This window comes from Oncorhynchus mykiss, chromosome 15 (genome assembly GCF_057628025.1).
Source record: "Oncorhynchus mykiss isolate SJ-2025 chromosome 15, ASM5762802v1, whole genome shotgun sequence".
Taxonomy (NCBI): Eukaryota; Metazoa; Chordata; class Actinopteri; order Salmoniformes; family Salmonidae; genus Oncorhynchus; species Oncorhynchus mykiss.
In genome coordinates, this window is record NC_143036.1 from 23,472,243 (window position 1) to 23,488,958 (window position 16,716).

General features: G+C 42.3%; 1 protein-coding gene across 1 annotated transcript; it reads right to left on the reverse strand.

Moving 5' to 3' along the window:
* Window positions 1–8,309: 8,309 nt before the first annotated feature.
* Window positions 8,310–10,188, reverse strand: LOC110490829 (C-C chemokine receptor type 3). Its single transcript, XM_036945575.2, has 2 exons — window positions 10,036–10,188; window positions 8,310–9,946 (listed from the first exon to the last, which is right to left on the reverse strand). The coding sequence occupies exon 2, from the start codon at window positions 9,921–9,923 to the stop codon at window positions 8,859–8,861; it is 1,065 nt and encodes a 354-aa protein (XP_036801470.2). The 5' UTR covers window positions 9,924–9,946; window positions 10,036–10,188; the 3' UTR covers window positions 8,310–8,858.
* Between the last annotated feature and the right edge of the window lie 6,528 nt (window positions 10,189–16,716).

Consider the following 16,716-nt stretch of genomic DNA (forward strand, 5'->3'; position numbering starts at 1 on the left):
TATAATTTCCCTCATGATGCCATCTATTTTGTGAAGTGCACCAGTCCCTCCTGCAGCAAAGCACCCCCACAACATGATGCTGCCACCCCTGTGCTTCACGGTTGGGATGGTGTTCTTCGGCTTGCAAGCCTCCCCCTTTCCTCCAAACATAATCATGGTCATTGTGGCCAAACAGTTCTTTTTTTGTTTCATCAGATCAGAGGACATTTCTCCAAAATGTACGATCTTTGTCCCCATGTGCAGTTGCAAACCGTAGTCTGGCTTTTTTATGCTGGTTTTGGAGCTGTGGCTTCTTCCTTGCTGAGCGGCCTTTCAGGTTATGTCGATACAGGACTCGTTTTACTGTGTACCTGTTTCCTCCAGCATCTTCACAAGGTACTTTGCTGTTGTTCTGGGATTGATTTTTACTTTTCGCACCAAAGTACGTTCATCTCTAAGAGACAGAATGCTTCTCCTTCCTGTGCAGAATGACGGCAGCGTTGTCCCATGGTGTTTATACTTCCGTATATTGTTTGTATAGATAAACGTGGTTTTGGAAATTGCTCCCAAGGATAAACTAGACTTGTGGAGGTCTATAATTTCTTGTGGAGGTCTTGGCTGATTTCTTTTGATTTTCCCATGGTGTCAAGCAAAGAGGCACTGAGTTTGAAGGTAGGCCTTGAAATACATCCACAGGTACACCTACATTGGACGCAAATTATGTCAATTAGCCTATCAGAAGCTTCTAAAGCCATGGCATAATTTTCTGGAATTTTCCAAGCTGTTAAAAACCTCTTTGGGCTGAGATCCTGCTAACGGGATCGATATGACAACAGCCAGTGAAAGTGCAGGGCACCAAATTCAAAACAACACAAATCCCATAATTAAAATTCCTTAAACATACAAGTATTTCACACCCTTTTAACTTCTTATGGCTGGGGGCAGTATTGAGTAGCTTGGATGAATAAGGTGCCCAGAGTAAACTGCCTGCTACTCAGTCCCAGTTGCTAATATATGCATATTATTAGCAGATTTGGATAGAAAACACTGAAGTTTCTAAAACTGTTTGAATGATGTGAGTATAACATAACTCATATGGCAGGTAAAAACCTGAGAAAAAAATCCAACCAGGAAGTGGGAAATCTGAGGTGTCATTTTTCCAACTCATTCCCTATTGAAGATACAGTGGGATATTGGTCATGTTGCACTTCCTAAGGCTTCCACTATATGTCAGTCTTTAGAACCTTGTTTGATGCTTATACTGTGAAGTAAGGGCTGGCTGAGCCAGGTGTCTAACAGAGTGCCATGAGCTCGTGACGCTCGTTCACGTGAGAGCGAGCTCTGTTCCATTGCATTTCTACAGACAAAGGAATTCTCCGGTTGGAACATTATTGAAGATGTATGTTAAAAACATCCTAAAGATTGATTCTATACTTCGTTTGACATGTTTCAAACATTTGTGGAACTGGGATTCCTGGGAGTGCATTCTGATGAAGATAATCAAAGGTAAGTGAATATTTATAATGCTATTTCTGACTTCTGTTGACTACACATGGCGGATATCTTTTTGGGTTGTTTTGGTCTCTGAGCGCCGTACTCAGATTATTGCATGGTGTGCTTTTTTCGTAAAGTTTTTTTTAAATCTGAGCGGTTGCATTAAGGAAAAGTGTATCTAAAGTTCCATGTATAACACTTGTATTTTCATCAACATTTATGAGTATTCCTGTAAATTGATGTGGCTCCCTGCAAAATCACTGGATGTTTTTGGAACTACTGAACATAACGCGCCAATGTATACTGAGATTTGTTTTATATAAATATGAACTTTATCGAACAAAACATACATGTATTGTGTAACATGAAGACCTATGAGTGTCATCTGATGAAGATCAAAGGTTAGTGATTAATTCTTCCTCTCTTTGGCGGGAAAAATGGCTGTGTTTTTCTGTGACTTGGCTCTGACCTAACATAATCGTTTGTGGTGCTTTCGCCGTAAAGCCTATTTGAAATCGGACACTGTCGTGGGATTAACAAGAAGTGTATATTTAAAGGCACAGTCAACTCAGTGTATGCAAACTTCTGACCCACTGGAATTGTGTTACAGTGAAATCTGTCTGTAAATAATTGTTGGAAAAATTACCTGTGTCATGTACAATGTAGATCTAACTTACTTGCCAAAACTATAGTTTGTTAACAAAAAAATTGTGGACTGGTTGAAAAATGAGTTTTAATGACTCCAACTTAAGTGTATGTAAACTTCCGACTTCAACTGTAGGTAGGAGAGGGGGCTTTAACTTAAACTTTTTTTGCTTTGGTTCCATCCAGCCCCTTTTCCCCAAATTACCGTGTGAAGGAAATAAATTCCCTACTAATCGTAACATTCTCTGCCTTTGTCATCCTTACCCGCAACTGCAATCCCATACCTCCTCACTCTATGTTGAGTTGTAGCAGGGTGTTGCGTTCCCTCCTCCAAGAGGCGTGCGTAACAAAGATATTTTGCAGGAGAATGTTAGGCTATCTGTCCGCCAATTGACGCTCAGCAGAAGTTGGTTGATGCAACAAGACAATGACCCAAAGCACAGAAGTAAATCAACAACTGAAGAAAATACGCCTTCTGGAGTGGCCCAATCAGAGTCCTGACCTCAAACCGATTGAGATGCTGTGACATGACCTCAAGAGAGCAGTTTACACCAGACAGCCCAAGAATATTGCTGAACTGAAACATTTTTGTAAAGAGGAATGGTCTAAAATTCCTCCTGACCGTTGTGCAAGTCTGATCCACAACTACAGGAAACGTTTGGTTGAGGTTATTGCTGCCAAAGGAGGGTCAACCAGTTATTAAATCCAAGGGTTCACCTACTTTTTCCACCCTGCACTGTGAATGTTTACATGGTGTGTTCAACAAAGACATGAAAACATATTGTTCATTAGTTTAAGCAGACTGTTTGTCTATTGTTGTGACCTAGATGAAGATCAGATCACATTTGATGACCAATTTATGCAGAAATCTATGTATTGAAAAAATGGTTCACATACTGTTTCTTGCCACTGTATATGTATGTGTATATATCGGCAAAAAATATATGTTGGAGATTGGAAGTGGTGCAGGCAATTACATTGATGGAAGCTACAATCTATCTGAAATATTAAAGCTGATCTACCCCCTACAAAAAATCAAATGCACAGCCCCATGTGTCTGTGTATTGTGTAGAGTACCCAGAGGGGGCTAGCCTGGGAGTGTATGTCTTGTTCTCTGTGCCTTTGTATTATAGCAGGCAACATCAATATGATGTCATGCATGGAGATGTGCTTTGAATGGTAATACCATTATACTATGCACTGGAGGGATAGAGGACCTCTGTATTTGTATGCTGGGTAAATGGGGTCCTGAGACCAGATCAAAGGGAGAGAATGTAATGACAGCAATAGACATTTGATGCCCAATACGAAGAGGATGAAGGTAAAGATGTAGACATCTTGGTTTCATGAGGAGAGAGAGAGAAGAAAAGAGAGGGGCTGACTGTGTAATTTCAATTGAATGTGGATGTGCACAGGCATACTTCATACAGTGGAAGAGATGTCCGAATAGGAAAGAACAAAGATGTCCAGACTGTGCAAACCCCCAACTGTAAACACAAGGAAATATCAACACTCGGCAATGTGCAGCAATGCAGCACACTTCTTATTTGCTTTGATTTTGCTGTCTGCCATATTACTGGTGACTCAAATACCAGAGCGGAGAAAAGTCAACCATGGCAGCAGTCAAAGTAGTTGTCGTAGTAGAAAAGTTTATTGTCCCCAAGGGGTAATGGGTTTTGTATGGGTTTTCCTTTGGAGTTCTGGGCTTGTGCTGGTGCCGTCTGACGCATCACCCGGTGATGGTGTCGTTTGAATTTGGTCGTGGCAAAGTGAAGTCTCATAACAGTCAACCTACTATACTGCTCCGTCAGTGAGAGGTAGCAGTTAGGAAATTGCTTTAACAACCCTTAGGTGTATGCTTATTTCTCAGTTGCCTTGCTTAAAAAGCCCAGCCCAATCTAAAGCCTCAGACCCCAAACAGCTTAGAGGAGAGACACAGCAAAAGCTGCAGCCAACCTGGATATACACCGTCTAAAAAAAAAGAAGGGTATTACAGACCCCCGGGGTATCATAAGTCAGGGCATTGTACACGCACCCCTAACCCCATAATTAAGTCACATTCCCCACAAGTGTAGGAAACCAGACGCTTGACAGTTCGATTAAAAAGTAAGGATGAAATACCACATGAACGCGAATCGAGATCTCCTTTTGCGTGTTCACCGGTGAGAAAAGTTATGACCTTGTAGGAAAATGTTATATTCCTGGCCAAGAGGAATAGGTTTTAATCAACTCGATGGATGGGCTTTTTGTTTGCATCTGTTGTTGCTTACACCTCCACTTATTTACTTATATTCTGTGGGAAGTGTGGTTGAATGGTAGTTCTGTTCCGAAAGGTATATTAACAACAATGCAGAGTGATGGGCGCTGAGGTCAGAGTGTAAATATCCCTATTGCAATCCTTCTCTAACAGACACTGTAAGTGAAAGAAATGCATAGAGTTAGCAATGACATGGCAATGTGAATAGTGGAGGCTACTAGCATGTTGCATTAGCAGGCCAAAGCTAAAACAGACTACATTGGCTATATAGCACAGCACTCGCGGCAAACAAGACATAAAGCTCATAGGAGCTAGCTGTCTGACAGGCATCAGCAATTGATGAGCGTGGCTTCATTTGTAGAACATAAACAAATGCCTGTTTTATAGAGATACATGGAGATTGATAGATCTGCCACAAACTCTCTCTCATCACCTTCATGTCTCAAAACTTGGGAATTCTGAACAGTAAAAATTGCAGTTGATTTCAGTGAAATTGGTGTATTGTGTACAGGATGAACTTCAAATCATTCTCTAGCCCTCTCTTATGCACCTCTGAAGATCAAAAAGGATTAGACAGGTTCATCCAATATGTCAGAGAAATCTATCCAGCCTATCAGAGGGAAGGATAAGGCTATTGCTACTTTGGCATGCCTAATTCTAATGCAATGTTTTCAGATCTAGGCCTTCATGAAGTGCCTGTATTAGGTGCAAGGGGTTGCTTTAGAATTCAGAAATCATGTCCTCTACCTCTATTGTAGGTAGAATATTTTACATTTTTAACATTTAAGTTCTAATTGTCATCATTTAAAAGGCCCTTTCATGTTAACTTCACCACTAGATGTCCTCTTCCTCCCAGACTGAAGACTGCATACAGACAGCAGCAATGTAGACCTGAGACATTACTAAGCCATGTCATGCACACGTCTCATGCACATACGCATGAGTTGTCTTTTCACTGAAGAACCCCAACAGACCATATAATCTCCTCCCTGAAAATGCTCTCTGTTATTAGATTGAATATGCTCTCTGCCTATATGAACTATGCCTGCCTGAAGTGACGTCTTAGAAAAAGGTTATTTCGACTAAAACGTTGACCAAATAAATGGTATCTACAGTAAACTTGTGTATAGGAGTATCTCATGAGGAACTATATGGCTTTTATTCACAGCACAATAAGGAACGAAAGCATAATGGTGTGTTGCGTAGACTGTAGCATTCATTTAACCAAAAAAAAACTTTTATTGCAGTGGACTTCTTGGTAGTCTTAAACAAATCTACTTTGGAACAAAAGTATATCTCACACACATGGTTATGGGCTTAACAAAAGAAGACAACTGTACCATGTCAGATAAAGAGTTGAAATGTATTCCATTTTGAGTTTGCATCTCAATATTGCACTTTATTACATCACAGAAGACAGAAATATAACAACCATTTGACATAGAAATGATGTTTATTATTTTATTATTATATGCAATTATGACACATACAGTATTAATACAATTCCACCCATGAAGCCACTAAAGGGCAATTTGGTCAGTTGACTGCAGGAAAGGACTACCTAAACATATAGAATGTGCAGGAATGCTATTTTTACTTTTCTGATGAAAACACAACGTAATTTCAATGACACTATGTTGAATCAACGTGGACTAAATGTTGAATTGACGTCTGTGCCTCGTGGGCAGCTATCTCAAATCAAATACAATTTTTATTTGTCACATGCGCCGAACACAACTGGTGTAGACTTTACTATGAAATGCTTGCTTACAAACCCTTCCCAACGATGCAGAGTTTACAAATAATTATTCTTCTCCTCTTTGCTCAACTTCCTCCCTGGTTGTAAGAGTGATTTGATACTGTAGTTTAAGGGTTCTTTATATGGTGGATTGAAGACTCTCCTCAAATTGTATTTGTCACATGTGCCGAATACAACAGGTAGACCTTACCGTGAAATGCTTACTTACAAGCACTTAAAACTTCTTCAGGATTAGTGGGTCCCCTGTGGGACAGTTGAGCATAAAGACAAGATGTGCATTTTCCCACCAGAGATGTGTTTTCATCAACTTGACCTGTTGCGGTTAGATGGCTGTGCATGATGATGTAGTGTATGTAAAAATAACTTTTATATTTCCATGTCCCGGAAAAAAACACAAGTTAAATGGGATTCCATTGCAAGTCTACTGATGGTTGCGTCAGAACATTGTTTTTGCGAATGTGTCCACTCTGGTGTCCACTCCACCTTTTTTTAGCGTATTTTATTTTGTCTACATTTGGAAAGGTTACCGACAAATTGGCTGTTTTCATCAGGCCTATTTTTCATCCGACATGTACTTTACTCGTTTAGATGGAAACTGTCGCGCCCTGATCTGTTTCACCTGTCCTTGTGCTTGTCTTCCCCACTTTTCCTTTGGGTATTTATACCTGTGTTCTCAGTTTGTCTGTTGCCAGTTCGTCTTGTTTGTCAAGCTTACCAGCGTTCGTTCTGTCAGCTCCTGTCTTTCCCAGCCTCTCTTTTTCTCATCCTCCTGGCTTTAACCTTTCCCTGTCCTGACCCTGTACTACCCGCCTGACCAGTCTGCCCGTCCCTGACCCTGCCTGCCGTCCTGTACCTTTACTCCTACTCTGGACTATCGACCCCTGCCTGCCTTGACCCGTCGTTTGTCTGCCCCTGTGGTTACAATAAACATTGTTACTTCACACAGTCTGCACTTGGGTCTTACCTTGATTCCTGATATAAACTTGGTTTGTGTAGACAAACAATGGATGGAGACCAATTACTCTTTTGCAGATTTAATGACGAACTGATCACATCTACAGCCATGCATCAACTCAACTACTTCCTGTTCTCTCCCAATGACTAACCAACATATAACCAATCAGAATAGAGCACAGTAGTTAACTACTGTAGCAATTGCTAGCTAGATAATCAGAATTACACAACATTCCCTTAGAAAACAACATTCCCTTAGAATTTAAATAATTCTACAGTACCATAGAATTCTAAAGCAGTCACAATGGATGACATACAATTTGAATACAAACTCTTCAATTCAAGTCAATACACTTTATTTATCCTCCAAGGGACAATTATTTTGGGGGTTAAAAAGTTACAGGGAGACAACACATAACCAACATCATACTGTACTCTGTATAATGTATGTTGCTTTGGCATTCATGGAAGATACATTTTGACCCCAAAGTCGTGCTTCGCTTCTCTGTTGCAGAGCTGAGCGGAGCGTCAGTCTCTGAGCTGTAGTCCAGGTAGCCCGCTGTTGTCTCCCCAAACGAGGAGTTCATGTCCATTTCCATTGCTTGGTGTGTTTACTCTCAACCTGTCAAAACATTGCCAGCTCTTACAGTAAACAACTTATTTAAATCAGCAGAAATTGAGAGAGGAAAATATACATTTTAGCTGACTTACCCAAAACGTTTGGCTGGCTTGTTTGCTTGCAGCAAGTAAATGTAAAAGTTTCTTTGTCTTCAAGTAAGACTCAGCCTAGGTTAGGAAATACACAGGGGAGGTAAGTGTGTGTGCGTGTGTGTCAGCCGGGTGTGATGCATAACACCCTATGAATCAGACCTTTGTCATCTAGCCTTTAGATATTATCTTTCTATTCTGTCCTAATTTTTTGCACAATCTCCCCAAAAGGTTGAAACTAACTGTAGCACCAGATAAATTAAACTGACAGTGTAGAGGTCCTCTCTAGCTCAGTTGGTAGAGCACGCGCTTGCAATGCCAAGATGGTGAGTTTGGTTCCCGGGACAACCTATATGTCAAAAATGTATGCATGCATGACTATGTTGCTTTGGAGGAAAGTGTCTGTTAACTGGTATATATTATTACATAATTAGTGAAACATCGTATGCTCGCTCCATTTTTCAAAAATGTAGGTGTGAATGGAAGAAGGAAGTTAGCTACTCACCCTGCATATTGAGTCAGGAGTAATGTTTATTTCCAAACAGCAATGTTTTACATTGCCAGATAATGTTAGCCAGAGGCAAAATGTAAACATTTGATTGAGAGTAAACATAGAAAAGAATGACTTGCACATTGTTATGACACATTAAGTCATTTCTTAACTTGTCCTGTCACAACTTGTCTCCAAGTTATTGATAACATTTTATTGAAATTGTACAATAATGGAGCATTAATGATGGATTGGATTTATAGAGTGTCTTTCTACCAACCGAAGCATTCAAACACTTTACATAGTAAGGGGGTAACTCACATCTACAATTAACATTGTATAAACACATTTATTTTCAATCAATCAACCAAATGTATTTTAGGAAGCCCTTTTTACATCAGCAGTTGTCACAAAGTGCTTTACAGATATCCAGCCTAAAACCCCAAAGAGCAAGCAATGCAGAGGCAGAGGCACAGTGGTGAATAGCAACATACATTTTTCAAGGTTCATTAACTAATATGAGACTCCTAGACATGAATGAATGTGCATTCCTGTGCCACAGGGCTCCTATATCATACCAGAACATCTGTTTGACTAGTTATGCCCACTTGAGGGTTTCTAATATGTGACAATGTCCGGCTACCATTGATTGAGACATGGTTCTTTAAACACGGCATATGTTTCTGCAGCAGAATCCGGAAGTGGTTCTGGAATTTTCTCCCCACAAAGGTGTAGAAGGCAGGATTGATACAGAAGTACAGATATGTGACCATACGAGTAACATGCAGCGCATAGTCAAGCTTACGGAGTTTCACACAGTCGACTTCAGCTGCTTGAAGCATCACCACCACATTATAAGGAGTCCAGCATGCAAAGAACAGCAGTACTATGACAAATATGAGTCTCACCGTCCTGTACTTGTTGGTCATCCTGGAGGAGATGACCGTCATGGCAATCCTAACGTAGCAGTAAAAAACAACAATGAGAGGAAATAGGAAAAATAAACCTAACTGGAGATATGGCCCCGACAGCTCCAATTCCTCAGAGACAATCGATTCTGGGGTACCAACCTCCTCACACACCAACCCCTGGTAGTAATGCTCGGCCTGGTCATAGAGTAGAAACGGCTTGATACACGCCAGGAGGCTGATGCCCCACACAGCGGCGGATGAGGCGAGGGCGTAGCTCCTCCGACGTAGCCTGGTGGACGGCACGGCGTAGACCACTGCCAGGTACCGGTCAAAGGTCATTAGGGTGAGGAACAGGATCGAGCTGTAGAAACCCAGGAAGTAGGCGCTGCCCACAATCTTACACCAGACCCGGCCGAAGATCCAGCTGGACTTGTGGTGGTATACGGCCCAGAAGGGCAGACTGGACATGAAGACCAGGTCCGACACCACCAGGTTGAGGAGGAAGATGTTCCCCACCGTGTTGAGTTTCTCGAACTTGCAGATGATATAGAGGACCAAGCTGTTTCCCACCACACTCAGTGTGAAAATCAGCAGGTAGAAGGTGGAGAGTTTGACCCCAAAGTTGTGGTTCGTTTCTCTGTTGCAGAGCGGAGCGTCAGTCTCTGAGCTGTAGTCTGCGTAGCCCGCTGTTGTCTCCCCAAACGAGGAGTTCATGTCCATTTCCATTGCTTGGTGTGTTTACTCTCAACCTGTCAAAACATTGCCAGCTCTTACAGTAAACAACTTATTTAAATCAGCAGAAATTGAGAGAGGAAAATATACATTTTAGCTGACTTACCCAAAACGTTTGGCTGGCTTGTTTGCTTGCAGCAAGTAAATGTAAAAGTTTCTTTGTCTTCAAGTAAGACTCAGCCTAGGTTAGGAAATACACAGGGGAGGTAAGTGTGTGTGTGTGTATGCATGTGTGTCAGCCGGGTGTGATGCATAACACCCTCTGAATCAGACCTTTGTCATCTCGCCTTTAGATTTTATCTTTCTATTCTATTCAGCATATTGGGGGTTGGGGAAAAAAATCATTGTGTGTGTCCCATGTATCCTACTTTCAGCACACGTCTTCCAACATATGTCAGGTGGATATATATATACCCTACAAATATATTTGCACCCTTGTACTTTACAAAACAAGTTCTCTATTTCTTCTAAAATCAGTTGAAATTGAAGAAAACATTTGGTATCCACACCTTGTTAATGAATTTTTAACATTGCAGAACCAACTTTATTTTTGTAAGCTTAAGCTTACAATTTCTATTAAGAAAATAAAGGCAAATGGCATGGACAAAATTATTGCCAACCTTTGGCCAAGATAACTCCCTACAAATGCTTATTTTAGCCATCAATGTGCTTGCTGCACATCTGTAGATAGTAATTTGGCCCACTTTTCAGCAGCAAACTGCTCTAATTCTTCAATGTTTGAGGGGTGCCCTCTACCAACTGCTGTTTTCAGTTCTTGCCATAGGTTATGGATGTGATTCATTCAGATCTAGACTCTTCGCTGGCCACTCTAGAACAGTCCAGTGCTTCTTCTTGAACCATCCAGGGTGCTTTTGACGTGTGTCTGGGGTTGTTGTCCTGCTGGAAGATCAAAAACATTCAACAGAGACCCAATTTTTGGACATTGGGTTAAGCATTACATCCCCAAAAAACTTGATTATCTGCTGATTTCATGATGTCAAAGCCCCCATTACCAGAGACAGCAAAGCAACCCCACAGCATTACCGACGACCAAACTAATCATTCAGTGAAAATAACACCCTTTTGCTGCCTGGTACTTGTGGAACACATCATGAAATCATGAAAAATCATGGGGGGGGGGGGGGGGGGAATCATATTTAAATGAAATCAGTAGATTATCAAGGTGTTTTGAAGTCAATGTTCAACCTAGTGTCCAAAAACTGTGTCTCCGTCAAAGGAGGTTGGTGGCACCTTAATTGGGGAGAACGTGCTAGAGTGAAATCTAGGAGCTAAAAAAGAACACAAAATACACTACATGGACACCCCTTAAAATGATTGGATTCTGACGGGTGTATAAAATTGAGCGCACAGCCATGCAAAGTCCGTAGACAAACATTGGTTGTAGAGCGGCTTTACTGATGAGCTCAGTGACTTTCAACGTGGCACCGTCATAGGATGCCACCTTTCCAACAAGTTAGTTCATCAACTTTCTGCTCTGCTAGAGCTGCCCCGGTCAACTGTAAGTGCTGTTATTGTGAAGTGAAAACGTCTAGGAGCAACAACAGCTCAGCCGCAAAGTGGTAGGCAACACAAGCTCAAGAACGGGACCACCGAGTGCTGAAGCGCCTAGTGTTGCAATACTGACTACCGAGTTCTAAACTTCCTCAGGAAGCAACGTCAGCACAAGAACTGTTCATCGGTAGCTACATGAAATTAGTTTCCATGGCCGAGCAGCCGCACACAAGCCTAAGATCACCATACGCAATGGCAAGTGTTGGCTGGAGTGGGGTAAAGCTGGCCGCCATTGGACTCTGGAGCAGTGAAAACGCGTTCTCTGGAATGATGAATCACGCTTCACCATGTGGCAGTCCGACGGACGAATCTGTTTGCGGATGCCAGGAGAACCTGCCAAAATGCAGTGACAACTGTAAAGTTTGGTGGAAGAGGAATAATGGGCTGGCGCTGTTTTTCATGGTTCGGGCTAGGCCCCTTAGTTCCGGTGAAGGGAAATGTTAACGCTACAGCTTACAATGACATTCTATACAATTCTGTGCTTCCAACTTTGTGGCAACAGTTTGCGGAAGGCCCTGATTCGCCTGTGCACAAAGTGAGGTCCATACAGAAATGGTTTGTCGAGATCGGTGTGGAAGAACTTGACTGGCCTGCACAGAGCCCTGACCTCAACCCCATCGAACAACTTTGAGATTAATTGGAATGCCGACTGCGAGCCAGGCCTAATCGCCCAACATCAGTGCCCGACCTCACTAATGCTTTTGTGGCTGAATGGAAGCAAATCCCTGCAGCAATGTTCCAACATCTAGTGGAAAGCCTTCCCAAATCAAATCAAATGTATTTGTCACATACACATGGTTAGCAGATGTTAATGCGAGTGTAGCGAAATGCTTGTGCTTCTAGTTCCAACAATTCAGTAATAACCAACGAGTAATCTAACCTAACAAGAAGAATGGAGGCTGTTATAGCAGCAAAGGGGGGACCAACTCCATATTAACGCCCCTGAATTTTGGAATGAGATGTTCGATGAGCAGGTGTCAACATACTTTTGGTCATGTAGTATACTTTTGGTTGTGAGAGTACAGAGAACTGACGGGAAACTGGCATGTAATAAAGCAGGCTAGCAGATGGTCACACACACACACACACACACACACACACACAGTATCGGTCTCCATAGTCTGGTGATATTTGTGGCTGATTTCAAGGTTTTACTGCTAACCTACAAAGCAGTACATAGGCTTGCTCCTACCTATCTTTCCGATTTGGTCCTGCCATACATACCTATGCATACGCTACGGTCACAAGACGCAGGCCTCCTTACTGTCCCTAGAATTTCTAAGCAAACAGCTGGAGGCAGGGCTTTCTCCTCTAGAGCTCAATTTTTATGGAATGGTCTGCCTATCCATGTGAGAGACGCAGACTCTGTCTCAACCTCTCTTCAGTAGGTCCTATGATTGAATGTCGTCTGGCCCAGGAGTGTGAAGGTGAACGGAAAGGCACTGGAGCAATGAACCACCCTTGCTGTCTCTGCCTGGCCGGTTCCCCTCTCTCCACTGGGATTCTCTGCCTCTAACCCTATTACAGGGGCTGAGTCACTGTCTTACTGGTGCTCTTCCATGCCGTCCCTAGGAGGGGTGCGTCACTTGAGTGGGTTGAGTCACTGACGTGATCTTCCTGTCGGGGTTGGCGCCCCCTCTTGGGTTGTGCCATGGCGGAGATCTTTGTGGGCTATACTCGGCCTTGTCTCAGGATGGTAAGTTGGTGGTTGAAGATATCCCTCTAGTGGTGTGGGGGCTGTGCTTTGGCAAAGTGGGTGAGGTTATATCCTGCCTGTTTGGCCCTGTCCGAGGGTATCGCCGGACGAGGCCATAGTGTCTCCCGACCCCTCCTGTCTCAGCCTCCAGTATTTATGTTGCAGTAGTTTGTGTCGGGGGGCTAGGGTCAGTCTGTTATATCTGGAGTATTTCTCCTGTCTTATCCGGTGTCCTGTGTGAATTTATGTATACTCTCTCTAATTCTCTCTTTCGTTCTCTCTTTCTTACTCTCGGAGGACCTAAGCCCTAGGACCATGCCTCCGGACTACCTGGCCTGATGACTCCTTGCTGTCCTCATACCACCTGGTCGTGCTGCTGCTCCAGTTTCAACTGTTCTGCCAGCGGCATGGAATCCTGAACTGTTCACCGGACGTGCTACCTGTCCCAGACCTGCTGTTTTCAACTCTCTAGAGACAGCAGGAGCGGTAGAGATACTCTGAATGATCGGCTATGAAAAGCCAAATGATATTTACACCTGAGGTGCTGACCTGTTGCACCCTCGACAACCACTGTGATTATTATTATTTGACCCTGCTGGTCATCTATGAACATTTGAACATCTTGGCCATGTTCTGTTATAATCGCCACCCGGCACAGCCAGAAGAGGACTGGCCACCCCTCATAGCCTGGTTCCTCTCTAGGTTTCTTCCTAGGTTCTGGCCTTTCTGGGGAGTATTTCCTAGCCACCGTGCTTCTACACCTGCATTGCTTGCTGTTTGGGGTTTTAGGCTAGGTTTCTGTACAGCACTTTGTGACATCAGCTGATATAAGAAGGGCTTTATAAATACATTTGATTGATTTATTGATTGGTAATGACTGGAACGGTATCAGTGGAATGGTATCAAATACATCAAACACATGGTTTCCAAGTGTTTGACGACATTCCATTTGCTCCGTTCCGGCCATAATTATGAGCCTTTCGACCCTCACCACCCTCCACTGGTCTCCATTGAAGGTTGTGGGTCTTCCAGCAGGAAACCCCAAACACAAATCAAAAAGCACCCAGAAATAGTGCAAGAAGAAACGCTGGACTGTTCTGGAGTGGCCAAAGAAGATCTGAATCACATCCACCCCTCAAAGGGTTTGCTGCTGAAGAGTGGGCCAAATTGCCAGTAAAAAAGGTGCAGCAAGCTCATTAATGCTACATGAAGCATTTGTCAGTAGTTATCTTGGCCAAAGGCTGTGCAACCAAGTACTAGCTCTGGGGTGCCAAAAAATTATGTCAATGTCATTTGTCTTTATTTTCTAGATTAAACTAATTCTGCAATGTTGAAAATGTAATAACATGGTGTGGAGACCAAAGGTTTTCAATTTCAACTTATTTTAGAAGAAATTTGGAATTATTTAAGAAAAGTGCAAGTGTGGCAATATATTTTGTCCACAACTGTATTTACCTGAATTCCTTATGTCGTGACGTTGTATTAGTTAATGTGATGACTGTTGCTCATCGAATGATTACAAGTTTCTAATTGCGTGATTAACTGAATCAAGCAATTATTAACTCATTAACCTGGGGCACCATGGGAAAACTAGTTTTTATTGAGTTTCTATTTCCCAAATTAACTCAAAGAATATCAGAATATCGATTTTACAACAGCCGCTAATTAACCAGTTGCCTCTACCAATCTCATTCTGAACGTCGTATAGCCCGTGAATCTGCACGGACCCGGGTCTCACCAATGAATTCGTACCACACCAATCTTAGTTGAATATTTATTTACTAAAAAGCTAAAATTATGATAAAAGATACACATAGACAAAACACATTATAGGCTATTGATTAGAACTTAGTATAATGGGCCAACACACTATGGCGCATGTTACCCGCAATGGGGATTTCAAAAGAGAGAGAAAAAAAGAAAGTACACAAGAGAAATATACATTTGGGTGAATTTGTCAGCTATGCTATTCTAACCCTAGCCTTGCCCCAAACTGCCGCTCTTATGGGTCAGAATATAATGATGTAATTACGCGGGGATGATCTCCGAGGATTCTCTGCGTGGACCGTTCAGCTGTTCGATGACGCACTTCTCCTGCGCACCTCCCTGCTCGTCCTCCCGATGTCAGTGTCCTTTTTGGCTGAGGAGTCTGTTCCCTCACCGTTTGCTCTGGAAGGGGTCTTCTGAGGACAGACAGCTCTGTAGCTCAGAGCTCACAGCATAGGAATGAAACCCTTTAGATACCACGATTCGATGGGAGATGGAGGCTAGGTGGTTTGACTTGAATTCACCCGCTTAGACACAGCTACTCATCCGTAGCTTGGGTAGAAAAGGATTTCTTTGTCCTCAAACTTGCGTTGCGTTCTGGGTTCGTTGACTATTTAGACCTTGCTGCAGCTGGGGTCACGTAGTCCTCCTGTAAATTCTATACTCACAGGTTTTATACCCTTGGCTCAGAAGTGGGCGTAACCGCCTTTAGGGCAATTCTCTGGGCGTACCAAGTTAATGAGGCAAGGTCTAGATAATATTCAAATCCAATTTTAGACAACTAACTTAACATTTTATCTTCCCCAAAACATTCTCTTTGATTTTGATATTTTCCATACACCTGTACAATATATAAACATCAAACATCTACGAGGAAAACTCTTCACATTACAATGTTTTCGTAATAACGTCATCCCTGGGTGTACCTTTAATAACAAAACAAAAATGACATACATTTTCATATTCCATCTATCGTCATACCACCATTGTGGCTGACGGAAACCATTGTTCCAAAGTCCCTTTATTTCATGTTTAATGTTCTGAGGCTGGTTCTCCATAGTAACAGGACAAAGGAATTTGTCTGTGGCCTTTATGTCTGCAAACTTTGGCAGCTGGGGTGAAAGAGGAGCGATTACGATAGAGGGAACCAAGTCTAGATGACCTATGTTTTGGAGGTGTTCAAAACAAGGTTAAGGGCAGAGAAAACTTGTTGGACACTAAGAAACAAAATCCGGGGAGGAGCCAATTAAGTATAAGACTGTATTATCTGCATCTAAATTGATGAGAGCTTCCTACTGCCTGAGCTATGTTGTTGATGTCAATTGAGAAGAGTGTGGAGCCTAGGATCGAGCCTTGGGGTACACCCTTGGTGACAGGCAGTGGCTGAGACAGCAAATGTTCTGACTTTATACACTGACTTTATACACCTCAGAGACACCAACACTCCTTAGCCCACAAGAATGGAATGGTCTACCGTATCAAAAGCTTTGGCCAAGTCAATAAAAATAGCAGCACAACATTGCTTAGAATCAAGGGCAATGGTGAAATCATTGAGGACCTTTTAGGTTGCAGTGACACATCCATAACCTGAGCGGAAACCAGATTGCATACCAAGGCAAAGGGTTGCTACTTTGAAAAATCTCAAATATATTTTGATTTGTTTGACACTTTTTTGGTTACTACATGATTCCTTATGTGTTCCATATTATTCTACCATGTAGAAAATAGTAAAAAAATAAATAAAGAAAAATC